Genomic DNA, 15,820 nt, shown 5'->3' with positions numbered 1-15,820 from the left:
CCAAGCACTTTTTCTAGCCCAAAATCCACGTACCTTACCATTTTCATCTTTTTATAACTACAGCCTCAAAACCAAGAAAATATGACTTTTGTGCTTCATAATTATTTTCCAAATCTTACATGGTTGGATGACCCTTGAAATAAGCTTTCCAATTATATATCATAAGACTAATTCTGAGTAATAACGAAAAAGATATGAACGAATAAAATACCAAAACTCGGTCCAAAACGATACTCTTGCACTATTGTAACCATATCTTTTAATCTAGAAAAGATATTGACCTGATTTCAATTGGGTTACAAAGTAGACATTTAGAGCTTTCCAAAGATATTTCGAAGATAAACATATTGTTTACTTACTAATACAACAAAAATAGTGTACTCACTATGACAAAAGCATAAGAAAACTCTTTGAACTATTGTTTCACACTAATAGATCTAGCTAGTATAACAACTAGTTAAGTATATTTTGCATTATACTTATATTTTATTTGTCTCACTCACCTTAATTAAAGTCACCCCTTGAAGAAATTGACAATTCTTTATTTGATTTACACTAATTAATTTAGCTTGTTGCAATTGTACACAAACCCTTGTATGGAAGTTTGTCATTCCACATCATACATACTTGTACAAACAAATTTGACTTGGTTCAAAGAAGACATGTATAGTTGATGATTTGGGGGGCCATTTAGATTTATGACCAAGTAATTTTCCTGCAAATCCCAGACATTAAGGGTCAGCATTCATTGAACATAATACAAATCAAAGAAAGCAAATAATAAATTGCTTGAAAATTTTGGAAAAATTATCTCGCTTGTACCTCTGTTAATCTGTGATAAAATGAGATCTCAGGTCGTCCTCCAAATCCTAATTTACCAACTTAAACGGCCTCATCATGACGTTGTCTTCATGATCTAGTATCTGCAAGTTGTAAAGCCATTTAACTTGAGTTAACAATTATAATTTCATATAAAGAGCATTTCCTTATGCAAAATATCATCCCCGTTCTCGAATATCATCAGGTTGATTGACACATTTGACAATGTATACATGCATTTCCTATAAGTATATGCACTTTTTATTTGTAAACCGATATTTGATATACGTAAATTAAAATTTACTCTATATAATATGAAACTTCTAAATTGAAACTAATCCAACAAAGTATTACACAATAAATCTGATTTATGTATAAGAAAATGTGATCAAGTTAATGTACAAATTGAATAGTGTGGTAAAAATCAATTTGTTGCAAGTATTTGGAAAGAAAATTTTGATTTTTACCAAAAAAAAAAAAAAAAAAAAAAACCTGATATTGACTTTTACTGCCTACTTTTTTTTTTTTATATTTATTTATTTTTATTATTTTACTAACACAAAAAAAACCAAAAATTATTTTTTACCACATGTTGTGAAGAATATTTTGTTAAATCTAACGGAATTAAAAAAAGTAAATAATTTATTTGATTTTCGTGCCAAAAACATGGTTTCTTGAGGTTTTAGGGGTCATTAAGGCCCTAAGGAACTTGATTTAAGGTCGAAATTGACAAAAAAATTATCAAAAGTGTCTCGACTTGTGTGTTTCATGGAAAATATGGTACTTTAAGTAAGAAAAACGAAGTATTTCCTTTAATTTTTTGTCAATTTCAACCATAAATCGGATCATCTAGGGCCAAAATGACCCAAAAACTCTAGAGACCATGTGTTTGACACGAAAATCGAAAAATAAAAATTAAACCGTTACATATAATGGATTTTCTGCTGGTGAAAACCAATTTTTAGATTTTTTTGTGGTGGTAAAAAAAAAGGTGGTAAAAAGCCAACATCGGTTTTTTTTTTCTTTTTTGATGGTAAAAATCAAAATAACCATTTAGAAATGTGGATAGAACTTTGTATGATTCTATGCATAAAATGAAAAGATACGTGCAATTTTGCGAAGTCAACATGAGCCAAGAGCACAAACAATAAACTAGAGCCACGAGCACAAACAATAAACTAGAGACACACCACAAACAATAAACTTTGTTAACTTTCCTAACATATCTAAGCTAATTGACATCCAATCTCAACATTTACGTTGTATGTTTAACATTATGTAAGAGAATAGGGATAAGAATACGTACATGACAATGATAGACGTAACCAGGCTCCTTGGTAGCATCAAAGGGGTAGGATACATTAGAATGGATGTAAGAAAATCTCACATATATCTTGGTCATATACCCTGGCTTCATTTTGTACACATTCTTCCAACCTCTTTCATGCCTTGGAACAGGTTTTTTCTTACCTCGTGCATGTTTGTGTACGTTACACTTTTCTGCATTGTTCTTCTTAACCATACAATCTTGAAACTTATCAAAATCCAACAATTTTGTTTGCTCCAACGCCTTAAATAACCCGAAATGGACATGAAGCGGGTGATTGTCCTCTGTTAGATTGATAATGTACCATACTTCACTAGACCCAACCTTAGGAAATTCAGTTGCTGGAGCGTCAAATGATAGATCATTGATGAAGAGATGGGTGGGTTCATCGGATGGACTTGTGTACTCGTACATGGCAATGTAGCGCGTTTTCAAAGCAGTTGATAAATTTGGTGACGGGTACTTGACTAGCGTTTTTGGTACGTGGCTCGGGCCATTTACATGGTGATCTTTAATGATGAATTTCATCACCTTGCTGTTTACATCATTTACAGGATCCCCTATGTAATGAAAACACAATTCTAGTAAATAAAAGATAATATTACCTTATAGAATTGAGGCAATGTGACCATTTTAACAAGCCTTGTACATACAAAACAAACCATATATATATCTACCCTTATCTAATGTTTTGTACTTTTGTTCATAATCTTTTGTTATGCCAATGTTACAACCGGCTTTGAACTGTTTATGCAAAATGTATTGTTTCTTTAAATTGTGAGATAGGCAAACAAAAATATCTTCTTTTACTTTAGAAAAAATGAGAAAACTAAAAGGCTCGAATAATAATATAAATAAGATTCAATTTCAGATCTTAAGTACCAACTTTAAAACTTTAACTAATTAAACTAGTTAGCGAATTCTATATAACATCAAGAAAATATAAAATAATTACAGGTTGTAGATATAGTACCCACTAAAACAAATATGACGTGTCTATCAACTAATGTATCAAAATACATTCCAAGCTAATGGTTTTCCAGCAGTTAGCTTAATTCCAAAATGGCCCCATTAAGCCATGCTAATCGACCCATTACTTATTGTTTGTTGCGTGCATGCTACTAGGCACTAAGTATATCTATGACCAAATATTAATCCATTTTCAGGGTGCTTTTTATTCGGTCAAAATAGTTATTATAGTAAGATGTAATCATGTAAAGTTGTGAAGCTGACTGAGTTGCTTAGTAAAAGACTAAAGTTGTGGAAAAAACTAATCCGAGTTGTCAAATTATTACAATCACCTTTATTCTATTCAGACTTAGCTGTTATATTATCTCAACTCAATCTAAGTATCTAACTACAAATAATAAATGACTTTACAAGAACAACTCTCTATTATAATTGTGTTATATTAACTAAGCATTTAATTTTTATGAGTGTCATGAATGAGATTTGAAAACTTCCCACATGCTTAGACATCATACTAAATTATCAACTCAATCAAAAGATCTCATATAAGGTTAAATATCACGTTAAATTAGTAGAGCATTTAATTTTTGTAAGACGGGTAAATGAGATTTGAACTCGCTCACACATAATTTTACAAAGACTCAAACATCACATTATATTATCACACACGCTGACACAGCACATTAAATATTTGATAGAAGTCCCAAGATTTTGTATCATATCATACCATACCATAATTATTCTTTACCACTTAGTGTCTTTTCATAACAAATGTTAGGTTAATCATGATTAACAAACCAATTAGGCCACTAATAAGCACTTAACTTAGTCGCCCATTAACAAAATTAATCAATACTTTACCATGGAAACCACAAGAAACTTTCAAACAAAAGTAGTAGAACATCCAATGTCCACTTTCAAGAACTTTGTTAGACTAATGAAGAAGATGCTGGAAAACACCAAAGAAAAACATGCATAATAATTACCTGATGGAAAAGGATAAGCAGCATCATTAGCAAGCACAGCAACGCTTGATTTCGATTTCGAAAAGTCGATAACAACATCAGAAATCTCTGAGGGAGCCACAAGCTTAGTCTTACTCGTAGTGGGTCGATCTAGATAAGCTGAATCAGATCCTATATGAATGAATGGAAGATCATTGCTTAGGTAGAATCTGAAAAAACGAGCATTGCTCGTGTTGATGATTCGAAATCGATATTTCCGACGTTGAACCACCATGTATGGCCATGCCTTCCCGTTTACTACTATTACGTTTCCGAAATATTCTGGCTGCCATTGTGGGTGTATGTTTGGGTTGTTACCTGTGTCACAAATCATCCAACCATAGCATTATAATTACCGAAAATAAATCTTTTATCCCACTTTTCATGTACCATGTATAAATAAATATGATCTGATAATTGACATTTATTTAATTTGGTGAAATTATTAACACTATGTACTGTCCAAATAATTTAATTGCAATTTTATTACGATGCGTTAATTAGAAAATAACAATTAAATTATTGATGCACATATGAACATTATTTTGATTGAAAGAGAAAATTGTACGGTAGAGTCATTATATAAAAATAAATTTAAAAAAAATGAAAATTATGCATGAAATGCTTCTATATTGTATAGTAAATCACTTCCTTGCCTTTCATTTGTATGGAAACATGACCTAAAAAATTTATTTATTTTAAGCAAGAAAACTTTTCTGGAAAAAATCGTTATAGCATTTTTCCTTTCATGTGCCTTTTGGATTAAGTTATAACTAAAAAAAGGTAATTTGAAATTTTGAATAATAGAAGGAGAAAAACCATGTTCAAGGATAACTCAAAACTCGTGCATTAACACAAATAAAAAAAATGTATAATTTACATAAATTATTTGTCTCCTAATATTACCTTCGACAAAAGTAGAAAGAAAAAAATTATTTTGTGACAATAAAAAACACAAGTTGCAATTCAAAAATTAAAATGGACGGAGGCAGTAATGGTGAAAATAAAGGTGCATGTAACAACTTACCGGTGGTATTCATGTAAAGGGATCCATTTCTATAAAAGTCTCTGTCACAAACAACCAAAACCCTATCAAATTCATTTCCAGAAGGCAATTTAAGAGGATCCTCAACTTGTGGTTGACGAATAACATATGACCCAATTAATCCAGCCAAAAGATTAGCCCTAGTTAACCCCATTGCATGATCATGATACCACATATTTCCTGGTTGTTGTTGGTTATGATAATGGTACATATTCTTAGTCCAACGAGGCCCTCTGTCTTTAAACCCTTTGGTAAACCACGCGTGTCCATGACCATCACTCTCTGGCTCGTCGATCCCTCCATGGAGGTGCACCACCGTAGGAACCCCTTGGTGATCTTGTGGGATCGCGGTTGGTATGGTTGGGTCCCATGGAAGGATGTGCTTCTTAGGGAGATTATTTTCCCATGTTATGTAGGTGTCTACGCCGTGGAGGGCCTCAATTGTTGGCCCCGGAATAGTTGCCGTCCTCTTAGAAGTACCATAGGCAAAAACCGGTGTTGGTGGAAGATCTCTATGAAATTTCTGTAAATCATGAAATAATATGTTACAATTAGCATGCAATAGCATAGCGTAATTTTTTCTTTAACAACACTACTTAATTATGTAACTATATATGTCACAACATCAACACTATTCTTTTATAAGCTAACTTTTAAGAAATTTTATTTCAACCTTAAATTTCTTTATTTTTATACGCTCTTTTAAAATGGTTATCATACATATTATTTCAAATATGCATCGCGTACATATATATTTAGTTAATAAGCTAAACTCAACATAGCCTTAATTCGTTAGTACTTATTTTGTACAGTCAGCAACATGTTACAAATAACAGAAAGAATTACGACACTCTAATCTTATGTGGATAGCGTAAAATTGTCGCCTTTTGCATGGCCCTCATGGACTATTGTAAACTAGACCTGTATTTTCCTCGATATTATCATCAACTCCAGCTTTCTGTGGAACCCATTCTTGTTTTATATGTTTGTACTGCTATAAAATGAACAATGAAATCTTTTTCTTCCTTAGTCTCAAGGACAAGACACCTTTACAGGACGATTTTTTTCTTAAACTCTCAAATTAAAATGTATATTAATTGCTTAATGGATCTTGCTAACAAGTGTCTTGGGGTGTTAAATAAGAGATTAATTTATTACTTAAAATAGTATTAAGTTCGGAATGCATAACAAAATCACGTGTGGATCGGTGTAATTAATGTTAATTAGTATAATATTTCTACATTTAGCTCTATTATCGCGGGGGTGCTCGTTAGATTCTGTCTTGCTTAATTACTAGCTTATTATCTATATAAATTTAATCTATATTAATTGCTTAACTACTAGCTTAATTAGCTATATAAATTTAATCTATATTAATTGTTTAACTACTACTCCCTCCATCTCCGAAAAAACGACCCTTTTGGGCTGATTTCGCGGGTATTAAGAAAGTGAAAAAGATAGCTGTAAAAGTACATTGGAAAGTGAAAGTCACATGGAATTTGCAAAAAAGTAGAGAGGGAGAGTAATAAAAGTACATGAAAAAAAAAAATTTATATGGGAAAACTAACTTTGCACAAATATTGTTGTAAATTGGAGAGTATTCTAATTTAATGCAAATGGGATGATCATTTTAGGAATAGATTTAGGCCATAAAAGTCATTCTTTCGGAGACGGGGGGTGTACGTTAAATTAGCCAATAAATTTGTTTACAATCATAATGATGTACGGGGTAGTTAATAACATGATATTTTGTCCATACAACGAAGCACTTTAAATTCATAATTTACTTGCACAACTTTCACCATATTGCTTATTTTAAGTGAGCGAAGTTTGCTAACATTTATGTGGCTTTGACTTTTGGCACAAATTTTTTTATTGAGTTAGTTAGAATCTAATTTTTAATTTTAATTGGATGGTATACAGGAATTTACAATTTTAACTTATTCTAACACTACACTAAGCTCTTAGCTACTCCGTAATAATCTTTCAACAAAAATATTTAAAATTGCAATGTTACTCTATTAATAGGTGACTTTTATGTAAGGGGGAAGGTATTTCGTTATATCGGACAAATCAATATAACGATTATAAACAGAATTTTAGCATCGTATTGTCTAGTACTTGTACAATCTAAATTTAGGTTGTAAGCTAACGGACATAATTAGATAGAAACAACAAAATCACTGACTACTAGGGTTCAAATAAAGACGTTACTTGATGAACCCAAAGCCCGTGAACACTCAACTATATCTATCTTAAAGATTATCAGCAAAAACAGGAATTATATCTTAGAGAACCAATAACATTTCAACTTGTAACTACATAAAGTCTGATTTGATTTCAAATAATTTTTCCATGTTTCATGTTAAATATAACAGTTTGATTAACACATTTATAACAAAATATTAAAATTTATAAAATTTGATGGGCTAACAATATTCATTAAAATAAATCTAAAAATAACTTATACTACCTTTTTTTTTTCTAGTTGACACGTTTTGACTTTAGCACTATTCACTCATTTTCCTTTAACCGTATTTTGTGTTTTATACCTAATGAAAAATATAGTCATGTAAGATTTTGTTAGATTCGTTACGATATATATTTCTAAATATCAATTTTTCATAACTTTTGTTTATCGGTAATTAGATATATTAATGTTTGAATTTGTACATTAACAAACGTCACTAAAGAAACGTATCAACTAAAAACAAACGGAAGAAGTATAAATTTTTGTTTTTACACCGCCAGTAAGAAAATCAAGATCAAAGTTAAACTTACACATGCGAATAGTGCAAGAGATAAATGATTGCATTTGCATTTTGAACTAAAGAAGTAGATAGTACATATTTTTTAAGGATTTTTTAGGTTTTTTTTGGTTTTTTTTTTTTTTTCACTCCAAAAGATTTTCACGTTTTAAATTTTGTAATGAAATTTTCATGAATTTGAAAGAAAATTGACCTATTCTTTATCTAATTCAGACAAATAATAATGAAAAACAAAAAATTAAATACTACAATAGTTTCAGTTATATTATGTGACTCTTCTAATCCAGTTCAACTAACCAAAATCTAATTTCTAGCTCACTGCATTAATAAAGCACCACTAAAACTGAAACAGAGCATTTTTATTTATTTATTTATTTATTTTTTTATAAATGAAACAGAGCATACTAAAACAACAGGAAAACACGACCTAATTAACTTAAACTTGTATAAAACTCATTACATTTCACCAAAATCAATGTCCAAAAATAGAACTACAGATACAAATAAAGCAATACTTAATTAAAACCCATAATTTAGTATTAAAGCAAGGGAGATTAAGAACTAACCCAATTCTTCTGGAACATGCCAATTTTCAAAGAAGTAGGAACAGCTTTTCAATTAACAACTTCATACCCAAATAACTTGGGCATATCAGGAAGTTCATCAACAAATAACCTCAATTTATTTGTACTAATTAGATTCTGGGAGTTAACCCCTGTTCTAATTACTCCCAAAATTAGCAGAAAAATCACAAAATTAATCATTTTTACAGCTAGTGTGAGAAAGATGTAGAGAAAGAAAAGATGGTTATGAATTTTAAGTATTGAAAGAATTCAGAGAATATAAAGGGTAGTGGAAAATAGACAGAGTATTCCAGTATTTTGGACAGAGAGAATTAGGATCTTTTTTTAGAGGACTAAAAATAAATTTGAAGAAAATGCCAATTATTTTACTAAAAAGAAAGAAAGCTGCTGTGGACAGTCATACAACCATGCATTAAATTTGTGACTATACTCATTGGTCTACCTATCTTTTTAGACTAGATTCCTATTATTAATTTTTTTAGTTGTTTAAAATGGGTTTTAATTAAAATTGTCAATGAAAAGGAGATTAGTTCACACCACTATTATTTAGGTAATCATGTTGGATTAGAGGAAAGAATTTGTACTTTGCTTGATTAAATGTGTTTAACATTAGTTGCTAACTTGGGAAAAGAGTGTGAAAGGGTAAGTTTGTAGGAGTGGTGAATCATTAAATAAAATTCTAAAGGTCATAAACGGAGATAACAAAAAAAGTTGTATATGTTGTGAATATTAATTATTGATTATTTTTTAGTATAGAGCAGAGCAAATATCGGCAAAACAAAGTAGAGTAGAGTAAATATCGGCAGAACAAAGTAGAGCAGAGCAAAGCAAAGCAGAAAAATACAATATTAAAAAAAAAAAAAAAAAAAAAAAAAAAAAAAAAAGCCTTAATATGTGCTAACAAGTTTGCGTTAAACAACAATTAAGAACAAAAGTCAAGCAAGTAACGAAACAAGGAAATTTTACCGTGTGAAATCCGAGTATCGGGAGAAAACCCACCAATTCACTATAGTGGAGTCGTTAGATTTTGTTAGTTTAGTTGTTTGTTTATGTTTAGGGTTTATTTGTGTGTTAGGGTTTATGAAAAAGGTAATCATTTTTTGCCCTATTATCAGTTCGTTGGTGAAGATTTGTTCGGGATCGCAACGGTTGTCAAGTTTTCAAATGCGTTCAAGTGAATCAGTTGAAAATCTTCTTTACGGCTACAACAAATTGTTAGACCGTCTCTTCGAAAAGGTTGTTTATGCCAGCGATGTGTGGGAGAGATGTACTATAGTGCAAGATCTATTCAATGATTGTAGTTTTGATGAAGGAAACCCTAATTTGATTCAGTTTTATGTATTTGTTAATTTAGATTTCATTTGTGGATGTTGTATGACTTTTTATTAATGAATTGATTTGTTTCAAAAAAAAAAAAAAATAAATAAATAAACCTTGATGATGATAAGCTCTCAAACAAGAATGAAAGCTCACACCTCTCACTATTCACTCTCTTAAGCCCTAAGAGAATGATGAATAAATGCAAGAGACTTTTTTACTTTCATAAACACATTATCGATATATCACTCAAAACAATATGAGAAGCTATTGCGTGCGGTCTGCCGCACCAAATAATTCGTGCGGCAGGCTTCCAAACAAAGCCCAAAATGAGCGCGGGTTTAAAGCCTGGTGCTAACGGGCTTCGCGGGCTTTTAAAAATTAGGTTTTTACGTAAAATCGAAGAAGAAGATCGCACAATTTTGAAATTTACAATTGGAGAAGAAAATTGAAGAATTAAATCAATTTATCATCAAAATGACGAATTCGATCAGCAAAATGAATCAAATTATTAACAATTTGATTCAAATCATCAAAAAGAGGATTTAAATTCACCTAATTCATCTACAATTACCTTAGAAAATCCTAGTAATTCTAATTTCATTACTCTATAGCTTTTTCGTCGTTTTTTAAACAGTTAAAACTAATCTGAAGATTTATGTGATATGTAATTTCTATTTTTATAATGCAGAAGAAAAAGAATTAGAAACAAACAAACAAAAATGATGATAAAGAAGGTGATGTTGGTAAGTAAATTTATGCTTTATATCATTATTTTGTTAGCTTATAAGTACTTTTTTGTTTTCTGAGATCTCATCATAGTGATGCTTAAATGATTTGTATTACTTGATATCTCTTAACTTATATTAATAATTTGTTGGCTTATATCATAATAATGATGGCTTAAATAAATAATTTGTTGGTTTATAAGGTTTTTTTTTTTCTTCTCTTTCTAAGATCATAATAATGATGGCTTTTATAGAAAACATTTAAAATAAATTATATTTTTCTGTTGTTGGCTTATATGATTTTTCTATTGTATGATAAGATAATTTTGTTGGCTTATATCAGTAATTTTTTGTTTTCTGAGATCATCATAATGATGGCTTATATGATCTGTTTATCCTGATATCTCTTAACTTATATTAATAATTTGTTAGCTTATAAGTATTTTTTGTTGGCTTATATGACAATATTGATGATTAAAAACAAAAAAAGGTATTACATATTATAAATTACATATCTTCTATTACATTATGCATACATATCATCTAATACATGTATTATATTCTTTATTATATATTACATATCATTCATTACAGATTACATATACTGTATTGCAGATTCGGATTATTTTAAGTATGATGTTGATAAAGATATAAATTTATCTTTGATGGGAAGAATTGTTGAAGATCGTAAAGATGCATTGCGTTTGTACAAAGCTCATTCTAGAGTAGTTGGATTTAGTGTTAGAAAAAGTACACTAAGAAGTAATAAATGGTGTACCATATGATTTTTACTTTTGCTTCTCAAAGGAGGGATTTACAGATGAAAAAAGACAGAAAAAGGACAAAGAAATTACATTTGGTGAGATGCCTACAGAAATAGAAGGAAAATCAAAAAAGAGGAAAAAGAGATGTGTCAATGAGACTATAACTGGTTGTAAAGCTAATATCAAATTCAAGAAAAATGAAAGTGGTGTGTATTTTGTTATTCAACATAACACAAAACACAATCATGAGTTTTTTTATTCAACAGAAAGGCATCATCTGAAATCTGAAAGAAATATAAAGGAAGAAATAGAAAAGGTGATTGAAAAAATGATTGAAAGTGGTATAAAGCCAATGAATGTCTTTGAATTTTTATCAAATGAGGCTGGATCAGAAGAGGCTTTAGGACACACAAAGAGAGATCTGTTGAATTATGTGACTAGGTATAGAGCAGAAAGGATTGAAGGTGGAGATATGCAAAGTGTTTTGGATACACTACAAGAAAGAGCAGAAGTTGATTGTGATAAGACTTATAGGACAAATAAATATGGTTTAATTTGTGCTTCAATAGTTGGGGTAAACAACCATTAGAGAACAACTATGTTTGGTTGTGCTTTTATGACTGATGAAACAACTGATACATTTGAATGGGTTCTTGAAACATTCAAAAAGTCAATGAGAGGATTAGAGCCAAAGACAATATTAACAGACCAAGATCAAGCAATGAGCAATGCAATTGAAAAGGTAACTTTAATTCATTACAACCAGTTTTTAAATCATTTCATCCATATGACACATTATATCGTCTGAATGATAGATAATAAAATGAAACAGATACATGATATAATTTAAGAAATAGATTATATAATCTCAGTGATAGATAATATGATCTTAGTAACAGATTATGTCATTTAAATGATAAATGATATCATTAAATACATAAATGATTATATCATATATACATTTAATAATTATTAACATATGATGTATAAAATGCAGGTTCTACCAAATTCAAGACACAGATTATGTTTATGGAATCTTCAAAAAAAATTTATTTCAAGATTTGGTAAATTGAAAAGTAATGATGATTTCAGAAATGTGTTTGACAAATGTTTATATGGTTGTGATGATGATAAAAAATTTGAAGCTTGTTGGACTGAAATGATTCAGAAGTATGATTTGGAAGAAAAATCTTGGTTTAAAAGATTATATGATCTTAGGATGAAATGGTGTCCTGTGTTTAGCAAGGACATATTTTCTGCTAGAATTTTATCACCACAAAGATTAGAGGTGACAAATAGAGCTATATCTTTCAAAGCAAACAAGAAGACTTCATTGTTTGAATTCTTCCATATCTTTGAAGCAACAGTGAAAAGATGGAGAAGCAATGAAAAAGAAAATAATTACAAAAACAAAGTAGAGAAGCAAAAAACAAAATGCAAATTGTTGAAACAAGCGGCTGAAGTTTACACTTTGAATCTTTACAAAGACTTTGTAGAAGAATATGACATAAGTATGAGATCTTATATTCAAGATGTATCTCATGAAATAATAACTGTTGGTTTGAAGATGTTTGAAGTTTCATAAATGAAGATTTCAAGGGCAGCCATCGAGTTATTTACTATGAGAATTTGAAGAAATTTGCTTGCACCTGTTTATGTTTTAATGAAACGGGAATGATATGCTACCATATATTAAGAGTAATGCATATGCATAATGTATTTGATATTCCATTATTGTACATCAAGAGGAGATGGACAAAATCAGCAAAACCTTTAATTTAGGAAGACAGACAAGGTACCAATTTTGAATTATTACATATACAAGTTATATTAATTTAGTTTTAATATATATTTAATTTTTTTAGGAAATGTTCAAGAAGCGTTGGATCAAAATTTAATGCTTGACACACCATGGAGACATACAATAGCAAGAAATTTATACAATTTGGTATCCATTTGTCAATCAAATGATGCAGCTAAAAAAGTATGTGATGATACACTTGACAAGATGTATCAATCAGTGAAGAAGGTGTTTCAAACAAATAAGGAAAAGATCAAAAAAATTAATGAAGAGGAAGTGAGAAGAGAAACTGTACTTGATCCTTTAAAACCAAAAACAAAAGGAAGACCACCTGGAAGAAACTAAAAGGATTAGTGGGCATTTTGAAAGATAAAAGGCTGCTACAAGACATCCAAATGAATTTGGGACAAAAACTCCAAATCCACAACTTATTTTAAAACTTAATTTGTAATAAAATTATAGAAATGTACTGTTTTATTAATTTTTGGTGAAAAAAATGATATACAATTAAGACAGTATGTTGGCTTATAAGTATTGTTTGTTGTCTAATATCATCATAATGATGCCTTATATAATCGTATTGGTGGCTGATTTAGAAAACATAAAAAACAAATTATATGTTTTTGTTTTTGGCTTATATATTCATTTTACTATGTGATAATATAACTTTGTTGGCTTATTTTTAAAAAAAAAAAATTTGGTGAGAAAAATGATATACAATTAAGACAGTTTGTTGGCTTATAAGTATTATTTGTTGTGTAATATCATCATAATGATGCCTTATATAATCATATTGATGGCTGATATAGAAAACATAAGAAACAAATTATATGTTTTTGTTTTTGGCTTATATATTTGTTTTATTATCTGATAAGATAATTTCGTTGGCTTATATCAATTTTTTTTGGCTTATATGTATTTTTTTTAAACTACATAATTTTAAAACTACTTAAGTTGTAATAAAATTAATTTTGTTGGCTTATATCAATTTTTTTTGGCTTATATGTATTTTTTTAAACCTACATAATTTTAAAACTACTTAATTTGTAATAAAATTATAGAAATGTACAGTATTATTAATTTTTGGTGAGAAAAATGTTGGTTAAATAGAAAAAAGTAATAATACCCTTTGATGTCGTGTCTTGGTGAAGTGCACCCAATGACTGATGGAAGTTTAAACCCCAATATAATATTCATCTCCCCTAAAAAATCTTAGCGCCCTTTCACTTCTCCTCCTCTGTTCAAGAACGAAACTCAACCATTTTTGGAGCTCAAAGGAAGGCGATTAGTGGTTTGTTAGTGCGAATTCAACCCAAGTTCCAGAATTTAGCTAGGTACATTCATTATTCTCTTATTGTATATTTAACTAAGTATAAACTATCATTTAAGCCAGCATTAGAATCATATAACCCAAAAATAAAATTATTTAAGATAACATAAAAGATGTTAGTCATTTCTTAAATGCTTTTTTAAATGTTATATAAGCCAAAAATAGAACTATAACAACCAACAAAGTTAACACATCAGCCAACTCATAAAAGAATGATATTAGCCAACAAGATAAATATTTTTTTTTTGTTAAAATTTTTCTTGGTAAACTTAGGGTTTAGGGTTTTGTGATGATCACATGAATTTTTTTATGAAATTGGTTGTTTGTTGTTTGTAAACAAGTTGTTAATTGGTTTAATTTAGAAGGATAAACAATGGTTGATCTTGATGAACTTCACCCAACCCTCTCCATGCCTGATATATTGCAATTTCATGTGTTCCTTCGACTTAAAGACTCAAGGGACAGTGACTGTGTGATGAGTGTTTGCAGGGGTTGGAGAAGGATAGGCAGATACGGTCTGGAACAAGCCCATCTAGTTCTAGGAATGGAGGACATTATGTGCAAGAATGTTTTTCCTAGACTTGAGTCATGGGATTCAAATATGGTGAAATTGGTGAGCAAAGAATGGAGAAGGATGTGGAGGAAGAGGAGTTGGGTTCCTGAAACACAAGATCTTGACAATTCCACCAAGAAGTGGACTCTAGATTCTGTGTTTGGGGGTGATAGGTTCCCCATTGTTGTTGGATGATGAAGACAGTGCTGTTGAAAAGTAGGATAATTAGATTATTTAGTTTGACATTGATGAAATGATGTTTGAAATTATTTTTGTTCTATTGTCTTAGATTCATATTGGATATGATTCTTAGTATTTAATCTGATGAATATGATATATGATGTTAGTATTTTAAATTGGTTTATGATTGATTGTTATATAAGCCTACAATAAAATCATATTAATAACAAAAATAATCATATCAGCCATTGAAAGATTGATATTAGTCGACTTAATTATTATATAAGCCAGAGAATTGATAATAGGTAAAGAAATGATTTCAAGACTTTTAAAAAACATAAAGGCAAAAAAATTAACGAATCAGTAAAACTAAGTAACTATCATTTAAGCCAGCATAAGAATCATATAAACTAACTATAGAATCATTTAAGCCATTTAAAAAAAGAATTTGTATTTAACAAGATAAAGATTTCAGCAATTAGGTAAGAATAATATATCATCTAACATTCTAATAATATCAGCCAACATAAAAAAACATATAAGCCAAAAAAGATAAAATATCAGCCCACATTAATAATATTAAGATAACATATCAGCCATTCAGAAAAAGAATTTTATCCAACAATATAAA

General features: G+C 29.7%; 2 protein-coding genes across 2 annotated transcripts; one reads left to right on the top strand and one right to left on the bottom strand.

Moving 5' to 3' along the window:
• Positions 1 to 236: 236 nt before the first annotated feature.
• On the bottom strand, positions 237 to 8,890 carry LOC110694441 (multicopper oxidase LPR2-like). Its single transcript, XM_021871610.1, has 6 exons — positions 8,499 to 8,890; positions 5,147 to 5,687; positions 4,102 to 4,437; positions 2,126 to 2,706; positions 823 to 923; positions 237 to 715 (listed from the first exon to the last, which is right to left on the bottom strand). The coding sequence occupies exons 1-5, from the start codon at positions 8,514 to 8,516 to the stop codon at positions 870 to 872; spliced, it is 1,530 nt and encodes a 509-aa protein (XP_021727302.1). The 5' UTR covers positions 8,517 to 8,890; the 3' UTR covers positions 237 to 715; positions 823 to 869.
• Positions 8,891 to 9,680: 790 nt separating this feature from the next.
• LOC110694352 (protein FAR1-RELATED SEQUENCE 5-like) lies at positions 9,681 to 11,914 on the top strand. The gene is made up of 3 exons (XM_021871525.1): positions 9,681 to 9,813; positions 11,156 to 11,286; positions 11,369 to 11,914. Exons 1-3 carry the CDS (start codon positions 9,681 to 9,683, stop codon positions 11,912 to 11,914), a joined length of 810 nt encoding a protein of 269 aa, XP_021727217.1.
• Positions 11,915 to 15,820: the final 3,906 nt, after the last annotated feature.

This window comes from Chenopodium quinoa, unplaced genomic scaffold, assembly GCF_001683475.1.
Source record: "Chenopodium quinoa cultivar QQ74 unplaced genomic scaffold, ASM168347v1, whole genome shotgun sequence".
Taxonomy (NCBI): Eukaryota; Viridiplantae; Streptophyta; class Magnoliopsida; order Caryophyllales; family Amaranthaceae; genus Chenopodium; species Chenopodium quinoa.
This window is presented reverse-complemented; position numbering and strand designations above follow the sequence as displayed.

Bases quoted from the DNA above. Each gene is read 5' to 3' on its own strand.
- LOC110694352 (XM_021871525.1), top strand. From the start codon at position 9,681: ATGCGTTCAAGTGAATCAGTTGAAAATCTTCTTTACGGCTACAACAAA. The intron at 9,814-11,155 runs GTAGTTTTGATG...CATTCATTACAG, and splicing joins GCAAGATCTATTCAATGATT to ATTACATATACTGTATTGCA. The intron at 11,287-11,368 runs GTAGTTGGATTT...TGCTTCTCAAAG, and splicing joins TGTACAAAGCTCATTCTAGA to GAGGGATTTACAGATGAAAA.
- LOC110694441 (XM_021871610.1), bottom strand. The intron at 4,438-5,146 runs GTAAGTTGTTAC...TTTGTGACACAG, and splicing joins CCTTTACATGAATACCACCG to GTAACAACCCAAACATACAC. The intron at 924-2,125 runs GTACGTATTCTT...TACAACTTGCAG, and splicing joins GTTACGTCTATCATTGTCAT to ATACTAGATCATGAAGACAA.